At 45.7% G+C, this 12,331-nt stretch overlaps 1 protein-coding gene across 1 annotated transcript in view; it reads left to right on the top strand.

Moving 5' to 3' along the window:
- birc6 (baculoviral IAP repeat containing 6) overlaps positions 1–12,331 on the top strand; it is a gene marked incomplete at its 5' end in the record, with an annotated part of 290,465 nt that overhangs the window by 261,918 nt on the left and 16,216 nt on the right. The window contains 2 exons of the mRNA XM_069936120.1: positions 1,255–1,416; positions 2,339–2,416. Coding sequence (XP_069792221.1) covers positions 1,255–1,416; positions 2,339–2,416 — 240 coding nt within the window. The remainder of the gene's footprint in view (positions 1–1,254; positions 1,417–2,338; positions 2,417–12,331) is intronic.

Genomic DNA, 12,331 nt, shown 5'->3' with positions numbered 1-12,331 from the left:
CATAAACTTTGAGCAACGTCTGAAGGAGGCCACAGCCAAAGAAAAATTGAGAATGGCTGATCTAAAACATTCAAGGATGTGTTTTGAGATGATCCCAGCTGGAGGGCGACAGGGAGGTTGGAGCGTCACAAGAAATGTGATGCAGGCTGAGGCTATTTGCCTTCTCCCATATCCCTTAAACTCCTTTTAGACTTTTTTTATTTTTGCTACATATGAACACTAAGAAATGAATTATGGCAGCTAATTAATGCCCCAGCATCACTTTGGATATGAGTGGAAACTGGAGCACCAGCTGGAAGCCCACGCGGTCATGGGGGGGAATGTGTAAGGGAACAGGATCAAAGCCTGGTCATTGAAGCTTTCAGGCAGCAGCAGATATTTTGCTACAGGGATGAGCTCCATAGCCTGTGTCCAGTATTCTCTTTGTTACCATAGAGGAATGAATCACTGGGAGAACTATCTTCCAAACTAAGGTTGAGAGACAGCAGCTCACATCACATTTAGTGGGAGATGTTAAGCAATAAAATTGTGGACCATCTGAATACATTGAGCTACTATTTGTGCCCAGCCATAATCCCCAGAGCAAGCTGGGCAGATACAGTCTTGATCCGTGCATCTCAACACACAGTAGCTGCACTATTTTCCCCAGTCTGTCCAACAGCAGTCCTCACAGGCATCTACTGCACACCACCTTAGTAGCTCACTCCACAATAAGCCATGTGACCAATGAGGTCACCCAAACCATTTCATTAATGCAGGAGTGCCAGTCGAGGACAGAACATGGCAGGGATTCTCACCTGTTTATGGGCTACTTTGCACCCGTTTGATAGACGACCATGTTTCTGCCACTGATCATTGAATCAATGTTCTATGTTACTTTTACTTGTACCAAATTTTAAAGCAAGTTTAGCTTTCTCTAATTATGTCATTTCCCTGAAGTCCCTTTGGAATTTTTGCCACCATGTTAAAAGTTGTTGGACCTAATGTGATGGAAGATCCACTTTTACAGATTCTTGCATTGTTTTTCTTTTGCACTTGGACAGTGCTATGGTCTATGCACTTTAGAAATGGGGTAATGCAAATTAATGTAACTCGCATTGCATCAAAAAAAATCTACTGTTTAGTGGGTAGGGAGGGAGGTGGGAAGGAGGGAGGGGAGAAAATGACACTATATTCAAGAGGGAAATGTTTGTGTGTATTTTGGTTAATATGGTTCATAGTGTGAAAAATAATTTTTACTCTTTTTTCCATCAGGTTCTAATCACGGGGCCATCTGATACACCATATGCAAATGGTTGCTTTGAATTTGATGTATATTTTCCCCAAGATTATCCAAATTCCCCACCACTTGTCAACCTGGAGACCACCGGAGGTCACAGTGTACGATTTAACCCAAATCTTTACAATGATGGAAAGGTAAGGAAGCAGGTCACTGCAATATTTATGCCAAAGCTGCAGTTTTTGAAAATACTCAAAATATTGATATTGTGCAAAGAGCAGATGACCTAATCAGCTCCACATTTTGCACTAATCTGTGCCAGAGAGTGATATAGAGTTAGCTAATTGACTGGCAACAGCTATATGGGAATGTAGGAGAGAGATGGTGTAAACTCCACCCAAAGTAGAAGAGGTTGGTAATGGATCAGAGTCCTTGGAGTATTGTGGCAGCAACACTAATTGTGCTGTTTTGGCACATGAGGTTTAGCAATTCTTTTTAAACCGAGTGGGGGGAAAAGCAGTTTGTTGGAAATTTAAAAACAGGAAGTGCTGGAAATGTTCAAATTAACCTTTCATTGACTATTTTGTCAAAACTGGAAGTTGGAGATTGATTGAATAGTAAGCAAATACAGTTAAGGGAAGGGAGGACATAGCTTGCAAAGTATTATTATTAAATGGAAAAATGAGAATTAATTGGCAAAATGGACAACGGTACAAAGCAAAATCTGCCCAAACTTAAGTATTTAAAATGTTTTCTCTTCTAATCCTTAGCTACTCGCTCTCTACATATGCATTTCCCAATGGTGTTCTGTCCATTGTGTGTTGAGACAGGGAACTCTGGATTCCCTCAGCTCTTCATATAAAGATGTGTTTCTACATTTATATTTAACTGATTATTATACATAAGACTTTTGAATCTGTGTTTTATTCCCCTACCATGTGACTTAGTTATTCTCATTATTTTCAAATCGTCATTCACAACAACGGACAACCTTCCCTTGTGCAAACTTCATGATGCAAAAAATAATGTATGCTTCAGAACCATTGTTTTTTGAGTGACAGCTGAAATTGTGCATGTCTGACTCCAGGGATGATGTTTCCTTTTTTGTTTAAATTTCAGGTCTGTTTAAGTATTCTTAACACATGGCATGGAAGACCAGAGGAAAAGTGGAATCCTCAAACATCTAGTTTTTTGCAAGTAAGCAGAAATGACTTGCTCTTTGCTTAGAATATTCCTTAATAAAAGTAAATAATTCTTTAAATATAGAGATTTCAAGAAATCCAGAATTTGGCAGATCTTAGTTTGCTTCGACGGCAGATGTTAAGCATGTAAGTGCAATTGTAGTGTTTGGCAGGATTACCTCACACCGTGGGAAAATCGACTGCGAGGAGGATCTCGAGCAGCTGCTAAAGCCAAAGAGGTGGCAGATGGAATCTCATGTAGGGAAATTGAATATTATTCGCTTTGAAAGGAATATCTATAGAAAAGCAATGCTTGAAGTGGTGAGCAATGAATGATGATGTACAAAAGGATTTTGTTGTGCTGGCTCATCAAGTGTGAAAGGTTAACAGAAAGCAATGAAGGCAGCAAATGGTATGTCGGTCTACCTTAAGGGATTGGAATGCAAAATGAAAGGATAAACTTGCAGGTATTGCAAGGTCATTTATTGGTTTGATTCTTGAGATAAAGGTGTTGATAAAGGCACATCTCAGGGTTGTCCGCTCAGCCCGCTCCTGTTCAACTGCTGACCCGTGACTGCGTTGCCAGATCCATCTCCAAGTTTGCAGATGACACAACGGTTGTCAGCCTCATCAGCAGGCAATGATGAGCTGCACTACAGAGAAGAGGTGGAAAATCTCGTGTCATGATGCAAGAATAACAAGCTTGGACTCGTCGTTGACAAGGCAAAGGGGTTAATCATGGACTTCAGGAGGACCAGGAACGGTCACCCTTCACTACAGAGAAAAGGTGGAAAATCTCGTGTCATGGTGCAAGAATAACAAACTTGGACTCGTCGTTGACAAGGCAAAGGGGTTAATCGTGGACTTCAGGAGGACCAGGAACGGTCACCCTTCACTACAGAGAAAAGGTGGAAAATCTCGTGTCATGGTGCAAGAATAACAAACTTGGACTCGTCTTTGACAAGGCAAAGGGGTTAATCGTGGACTTCAGGAGGACCAGGAACGGTCGCCCTTCACTACAGAGAAAAGGTGGAAAATCTCGTGTCATGGTGCAAGAATAACAAGCTTGGACTCGTCGTTGACAAGGCAAAGGGGTTAATCGTGGACTTCAGGAGGACCAGTAACGGTCACCCTTCACTACATATTAACAACTCTGTAGTAGAAAGGGTTCACTTAACTAATGACCTATCGTGGGCACTCAATATCTCCTCATTTGTCAAGAATGCACAACAGTGACTGCACTTCCTGAGAGGACTGAAGCGGGGAAGGCTACCGGCCACCATTATGTCAACCTTACACAGGAGTTCTATCCAGCACATCCTGGCCGGCTGCATCACAGTGTGATATGGTTGCTTCAGGGAAATGTATCGGAGGTCAATCCACAGGACCATAAGCATGGCAGAGAAGATCACTGGAGTCTCCTCCCCCCTCCCCAAATCTTTGTGATCTACCAAGATCGTTGTCTGAAGAATGCACGCAAAATCATTGAGGTTCCTTTCCATCCTGCATACAGCATCCTTCAGCTGCTCCCATCGGAGAAGAGATACAGGAGCCAGCACCACCAGGCTGAGGAACAGCTTCTTCCCATGGGCAGTGAATGCTGAACAACTAAAGGAACTGCTCACACGAAATATCTGAGACTCTGTTTTGTATAAAACAATATCTATTTATTTTTGTAGATGTAATGCTTGGCCTGCATATATATTGTTTGTCTGTATGTATGTTGTGTCTGGTCGTGTGCATGTTTTGCACCAAGGACCAAAGAGCACTGTTTTGTCAGGTTGTACTTGTACAATCAGATGACAAAAAACTTGTGAAAGGAGGTTAATAAAACTGATTTCAATGAAATGTATTAGAATCCTGCAACTGAAAGCCCCAGACATACAGCAATATTTAACTTGCAAATGAAATAATTAAAATGTTAAATTAGTAAGAACTCTAGCAAGTATTTTAACATTTTAACAATTAATATTAAAAACAGCACAGCAAACAAAATTTAAAGTGGAAGGAATCTTGCCTTACTTTTGCATTTTTCTCCTTGCCACTGTATAAATATTGTCTGAAATGAATGAGCTTTTGGGATATCTGAGCAGTCTTCCTAATGTAAATTCAGGATGTTGCCTGTGAAGGATGAGGTGACTTGGAGGTTTACAATATTATAGGTAGGATGGACACCCAGCACCTTTTTCTCAGGCTGAGAGTAGCAAACCAGAGGATATCTGTACAAGGTGAGGGGAGGACATTTTAGGTGTGGCATCAAAGGTAAGTATTTTTACTGAGATTAGTGGGTGCCTGGAATGTGTTGGCAGAGGCTTGTACAATAGGGACATTTAAAAGGCTCTTAGACAGGTACGTGGAGCAAGAAAAATAGAGGTTATGGTGTCAGGTTGGGAGGGTTTAGGTTGTTGAATAGGTTTATATCAGTCAGAACAATGTGGTGGGCCGAAGGGCCTGTAGTGTGCTGTAATATTTCATGTTCTCAATCTCAGTTAGCTTTGGCTTCATTATTGGTACTGGAGTGACAGAAGGCAAACTGGAAATTGGCACAGCTCAGCCAGAAGGATTTGGACTTCTGCATCCACACGAGTATAAAACTTTCTGGTACTCTTTGCTAATTGCTGACAATTTGTGTGAAATTTCTAGAAAGATCTACTGTGAATAATTAATTACAATTTGTATTTAAATCTGAATGAATGTTATTGCTAAAAGTATCTTGCCTTCCCATTTTGGCTCTCTGTCCTGATAAAGATAAATATATAGCGGCGGCTACACTGCTCCAGCAATAACACACACAACCAGATGGGTTGAGCTCAGTGAGCAGACTAGTTTATTGCAGGCTGCTGGGCTGCACTTGTACTCCCAGCCCGGACCTGGCTGAGAACCACGCTGGAGGGCGCTGACGTCACCCAGGCATCACGTGGTCCCCAAACGCAGGTTTTTGAGCTCTGAGCAGGAAGGAAGGGAAACCCCCGACGGCGCCATTTTGGCTGGCTGCCCCGCCACGTGGCTTACAAGCGGGGCGGGTTTGCCCGCCTTGTGGTGAACCGCCACACAGCACCCCACCCCCCCCCCCCCCCGCAGAACCAGCGCTAATTTCCTTTTTGCCAAGCAGCCTCGCTTTTTAAGCTAGGCAATGACCATGGGCTCAATGGGATCGAGGTGCACTGGCCATGGTAAACAACTCATGCCTGCCGCATAAGTCCAGCATGAAAGTCGAGCTGGAATGCTATATAACCCTGTATGGCCCCTTGTACAGTCGCTGCAGAGGTGCCATGATCGGGCCCCGCCAAAAGAAAACGAACTCCGCAGAAAGCAGCTCACCAGGAACGTGTCGGGCGGTCGCCATGCCTGGGTGGCCATGGAGGTTTGAAGGACTCCAAGCATGCCCTGAGGTGAGGAAGTAGTTCAGGCAGCGACCGCTGAGGATTGTGAGGTCTGTTGACGAACTCACCAGCTAGTGCCAGCAGCGCACCGTAAACCAGTTCAGCTGATGATGCCTGCAGATCTTCCTTGGGAGTGGAGCAGATGCCCAGGAGCACCCAAGGCAGTTGTCGTCCAGTCGGGACTGGTAAGGCGGGCAATGAGCGCCGACTTAAGGTGGTGGAGCAGACGTTCAACCAGTCCATTGGCCTGCGGGTGGTAGTCCGTGGTGCAGTGTAGCTCTATCCCCAACCTGTTGACGAGCTGTGCCAAGAGTGCAGATGTGAACTGGGTGCATTGATCGCTGGTGAGGTGAGCCAGGACACCAAACCGGGCGACCCAAAAGGGCTCGGTAGCAGGAGTCAGTGCAGGCATCACCATTGGGATCGCCTCGGGCCAGTGAGTGGTGCGGTCCACCATCGTGAACAGGTAACGGTTGCCCCGGGAAACAGGTAAGGGCTTGCCGATGTCCACGTGAATGTGGCTGAACCGTTCCTGGACGTGCTCGAACTCCTGTACGGGCGCCCTGGTGTGCCTATGCACCTTGAACGTCTGGCAATGGGTGCACGCTCTGACCCAGCCCGCGATCTGCTTCCACAGCCCATGCCACCATCCAAACTTGATGGGGTTTAGGAAATGATAATTGGATAAGAGGCAGAAGCGCCAGCCTAAATAATCTCAGTCTAAACGGCATCGAACTCCGTTAGCTTGTTACACGTGTTATTGATGGCAAGCATTAAATTGCAGATTAACTAGGAATAATGAGCATCTTTAGCAAACAAAATCAAAGTTTGCACTTTGTGGTCCAGTGAGACAGTTAAAACTGCTAAAGCAGGTATCTAGTATTCCAATTCAAATCTGTCCCTTGGATTTATATGAATAGAGATGAGGGCTGCGGAGGAAGAATAGCCAGGATGCAAGAAAGCAATCATTTGTATGGAAGGAAGGCCACCAAAGATGAAATCAAAAGTGTCATTGACCAGATGAGTAGCTACAAAAAATGTGGACGGTCGTGGATGTGATGGAAGACCTGCCTGCCCCACTGCTGGGGAACCACTGGCCGCGGGGTGCCCAAGGAGATATTGCACAGGATGGTGCCTTCGCCACTCGGAGTCGGGAGGTCTCGGAACTGCAGGCCAGTGATGGCGGTCTTGAAGGTCCTCATCAGCTTCCTGGTCCAGGGTGAGCTCGTTGAAGTCAAGGCTGGGCGTCAGCATGCAGACGGCCGGTCCCGAGAGTGCATCGGCAACCACATTGTCGTTCCCCGCCTTGTGCCGAATGTCGGTGGTAAACTCCGACACAAAGGAGAGGTTACACTGCTGGCAGGCCGACCAGGGATCCTTTGCCATCACAAGCGCCTGGGTGAGGAGTTTGTGGTCTGTGAAAATGGTCAAGTCCTCTCCTCCAAAAAATAGCGGAAATGCCGCACTGCCAGTTACATGCCCAGTAACTCGCGGTCGAAGGCACTATACTTGCGTTCCGGCGGGCGAAGCAGACGGCTGAAGAATGCCAGCGTTTTCCATTGTTCATTCACCTGCTGCTCCAGGACGACACCAACGGCTGTGACAGAGGGAGAGAGTGCCATATGCAGGTCGGTGTGCAGGTGGGCGAGCATGGCGGCCTTTGCCAGGGTGTCCTTGGTGACGTCGAATGCGGTGCAGGCTTCTGGGTTCAAAGCGAGCGTCTTGTGCCTGGCTGTGATGAGGGCGCGCAACTCCCAGGATTCCGGCCGTGGGAACTCCATGATAGTGGCGAACTTCGCAGCGGCGGGCATGGCTCCTTTGGCCCAGGAACTGCATGGACTCTTTCCCAAACTGGCACTTGGCTAGGTTGATGGTAAGGCCGAAGTTGGCCAGCCGGGAGAAAAGGGCACGCAGGTGGGCCTTGTGTTGCTCCCGGTCCTTGCTGGCGATGAGGATGTCATCCAAATAAATAGACAAAATATAAGTCCCTGCCCATAGAGTCCATGAGCAGCGTTCTTGAGCCCGAATGGCATGTGCAGGAATTCGAACAAACCAAAGGGGGTGATGTTGGCCATCTTGGGTATGTCCTCAGGGTGCACCGGGATCTGGTGATATCCGTGCACCAGGTCAACCTTGGAGAAGACTCTCGCGCCGTGCAGGTTGGCAGTAAAGTCCTGGATGTGAGGGATGGGTTAACGGTCAGGAACGGTTGCCTCGTTGAGCCATCGATAGTCTCCGCAGGGACGCCAGCCACTGGAGGCTTTCAAGACCAGGTAGAGCGGTGAGGCCCACGGGCTGTCGGACCGCTGAATGATCCCCAGCTCCAACAGGTGCGAAAACTCCTCCTTTGCCACCTGGAACTTGTCAGGCGGGAGCCGGCGTGCCTTGGCGTGAACTGGTAGGCCCTGGGTGGGGATGTGGTGGAATACTCCGTGGTGCGGCGAGGCAGCGGAGAACTGTGGCTTGAGGAGTGTCGGGAACTTGTCCAGGATCTGCTGGAACTCATCTCTGGGCATGCTGATCTTGGCCATCTGCAGTTGCTCCGAGCGTGCGTCGTCGAGGTAAATGGCCTGGAAGGTACGAGTGTCCACCAGAAGCCCATGTGCGAGGAAGAAGTCTGCACCCAGAATGGCAGTCGGGAGGGACGAGACAATGAACATCCACGCGAAATTCTGTTGGCCGATCTAGAAGTGGACTGTCTTGTCTCCATACACCTGGATTGCTGTTGCGTTGGCCGCACGGAGGGGAGATCCATGAGGTTGGTTCCTGGATTCAATGGTCGTGGCTGGAATGACGCTGATCTGGGCTCCAGTGTGAATGAGGAACCGCCGGCCACTGACTGAATCCCACAGCTGGAGGAGGCTGTGTCCTTAGCCAGCTGCCGCAGCCATTAACAGCGGCCGGCCTGGTTGTTTCCCTGGAACGTGCAGGGCTGACGACACTTCTGGGCCTTAGCTCTCCAGCGCTGATGGTAAAAGCAGAGGCTTGAACCGGATGCTGCAGCACTAGGGGCAGGCTTGGTGTGGTCGTGCCCGTGCCTCGTGACCTGCTGGACCACTGAGTCTTCCGAGAATCGTGTGAGCCATAGCTCTTGGGCCTTCTGGGTGATCTTCCTCGGGTCAGTGAAGCTCTCCTGAACTAACAGCGGGCGGATGTCCCCGGGCATACATTCAAGGAAGATGCGCTCGAAAGTGGGCAGTTGGTGTGCTCACCCATGAGCACGAGTATCTCGTCCATCAGTCCAATCGGGGACCAGTCCCCCAGGGCGTCAAGGTGCAACACCCGAGCGGAACGCTGGTGTCTGGATAGTCCGAGGGACCCAGTAAGCATTTGCTTGATGGTCTCGTACTTGTCCTCGGTGGGTGGGTGCTGAACAAGGTGCAGCACGCATCTGGCGGGGGCCTGATTCAGGGCAGTGACCACATGGTAGAATTTGGTCATGTCGGACGAAATCTGGCGGAGGTGAAACTGGGCCTCCGCGTGACCAAACCAGGTCTCCAGCTCCTGAACCCAGAATTCAGGTAGTTTTACAGCTATCGCGCTGATCCCAGGCTCGCTCATGATGGGTTCAAAGACGTTTGAACCAGTCAGAGTCACCAATTGTAGTGGCGGCTACACTGTTCCTGCAATAACACACAACCAGATGGGTTGTGCTCAGTGAGCAGACTAATTTATTGCAGGCTGCTGGGCTGCACTTATACTCCCAGCCCGGACCTGGCTGAGAACCACGCTGGAGGGCGCTGACGTCACCCGGGTGTCATGTGGTCCCCAAGCACGGGTTTCTGAGCCCCGAGGTGGAAGGAAGGGAAACCCTTGACGGCGCCATTTTGGCTGGCTGCCCTGCCGCGTGGCTTACAAGCGGGCCCGGTTCGCCTACCTTGTGGTGAGCCGCCACAAGTAATTCATTGGATTTCAAACTAATTGACTGTCTGTGAATAATTTATTCATTCGCTTCCGCTAGTATTGAGGTGCAGTGATGCAAGATAGAACTGGGTCGTTGTAGGTAAAATTGAGTTAGTTCTTTGTTGAAATGAGTGAATCATTATCATTTTACAGAAATCTAGCAACTCTATTCATTTTTATGATATCGCCATATAAATTACCAGATGTAATTTTGTTTTAATTTTCTAAGTTTTGTTTTAAAATCATAACCTCCAGGCCATCCCACAGTCATAGCTCATGTACATTTCTTCAGTACATACCTTTTTTTAAAAAACTTTATTTATTTAAAGAATCATTAAAATAACAACATACAATCCAATAAGAACAATTTTGTATAAGTATATAAAAAACAAAAACCCCACCCCATCCTTCCACCCCATCTTGAGAGCCAAAAATATAAATAAAAAGAAAAACTGAAAGTATTTACAATAAATCAAAGTATATCTAAATGCAAATATTCCAAATAAGGAAACCACTTATTAACAAAAAAAAAAGAATAATTATCATGCAAATTATATGTAATTTTTTCCATAATAAGACAAGCTTTCAATTCATTATGCCAGCATGTTATACTAATCTCTATATTATCTTTCCATGTACTAGCTACATATTTTTTTGTGCTACAGTTTCAAATGCAATTTGAAACTTGTGCAATCCTAATCCCCTTAAAGAAACTATATAACCCAATTTAAAAAATGGATGGGTCTAATTGTAGTTTAATATTATGTAATTTTTCCAAAACTAACCTAATTCCATCCCAAAATGGAAGACCAAACAGCATGAAAAAAAGTTCCAGTACATAAACTACATCTGAAACAAGAATCCGAATTACTAAAACCATATTTTTTCAATTTCTCCGGCGTTAAATATAACTGATGTAAAAAATATAATTAACCATTCCATATCATAACACATATCTGCCCAATTATCGTGCGGAAAAATAAAGGTTAAATCACTTTCCCATTTAAGCTTCCCATTCCGGTTTATCCGTACTTGATACATAACTGAAATATAACCCTTCTTTGGTATAGAGGAAATCAAAGATTCCAATTTCATCAATACAGGTAAAATCATCTCTTTACCATAAATATCTTTTACCAAAGCTCTAAGCTGGTAATACACAAACAAAGAATTTTCAGATATATCAAATCGTTCCCTCAGTTGGTCAAAAGAAAGAAGTTGTCCTTCCTCAAAACGATCGTGCAATCTCTTTATACCCTTAGAGTCCCAACTCTTCAAATGATTATTGAACATTGAAAAAGGAATAAGCTGATTATGAGATAATGGGGTTAAATAATTTACCTTTTGATCCTAAAATCTTATTTCTTTTAGTCCAAACCTTTAACAAATGTTTTAATACCGGCATATTACATTCCCGCAACAAATTCATATTCCATCGAAATATAAATTGATGCACCTCAACTTCAGAAATACAAGTCATCATCACTTACGCCCAACTTGGAGGTTGATCCATGTCCATCAACCTGCTAACAAATTTCAACTGAGCTGCTTCATTCTTCAGTACATACCTGATGAGTAATGAATGAAAATATTTTATCATTTCATTTGACAACTTTTTTTTTTACAGCCCCCAGAAATGAATCTATATTTGAGCTGACCCCCAATGTTTAAATACATCTCCTTGCTTGAATACTTTCTTCATGAAGGCTTTTTAACAACCTTTGTGGAATACTTACTGATCAAATACATTTAACCATAACCATATAACCATTTACGGAGCGGAAACAGGCCATGTTGGCCTTTCGAGTCCGCACTGGTTCACTGATTTTGTGCACCCTCTTCAGGCATTGGTCCCGGTAGATCTTCATTCAATAACGATGTCCAAGATTACAAGATAATCCATGATTTAGAATCAGAATTTATTGTCATGGACATGTCACAAAATTTGTTTTATGGAATAATTTCTATAAATATCTTCTTCTTTGGCTTGGCTTCGCGGACGAAGATTTATGGAGGGGGTAAAAAGTCCACGTCAGCTGCAGGCTCGTTTGTGGCTGACAAGTCCGATGCGGGACAGGCAGACACGATTGCAGCGGTTGCAAGGGAAAATTGGTTGGTTGGGGTTGGGTGTTGGGTTTTTCCTCCTTTGCCTTTTGTCAGTGAGGTGGGCTCTGCGGTCTTCTTCAAAGGAGGTTGCTGCCCGCCAAACTGTGAGGCGCCAAGATGCACGGTTTGAGGCGTTATCAGCCCACTGGCGGTGGTCAATGTGGCAGGCACCAAGAGATTTCTTTAGGCAGTAAAATAGGAGAACATGAGGTAGTGTCTGTGGTTTATTGCCCATTCAGAAATCTGATGGCAGAGGGGAAGAACCTGTCCTTGTGCTGCTGGGTGCTTATCTTCATTTCGTCCTTCCTGATGGTAGCAGTGAGAAGAAGGCATAGTGGTGAGGGTCCTTGAGGATAGAGGCTGCTTTCTTAAGACACCACCTCTTGTAGATGTTCTTGATGGAATGAAGACTAATGCCCATGATTGGCTGAGTTAACAACTCTGGAATGTTTGGAGTGATTGGCACTCCAAACCATAACAGTCATGTAATTGGTATCCACAGGTGCAACTGTAGAAATTTTCAAGAGTCTTTAGTGACC

Source organism: Narcine bancroftii, chromosome 4 (genome assembly GCF_036971445.1).
Source record: "Narcine bancroftii isolate sNarBan1 chromosome 4, sNarBan1.hap1, whole genome shotgun sequence".
NCBI lineage: Eukaryota > Metazoa > Chordata > Chondrichthyes > Torpediniformes > Narcinidae > Narcine > Narcine bancroftii.
Note: the sequence above shows the minus strand (reverse complement) of the source record. Positions and strands in the feature narration are given on the sequence as shown.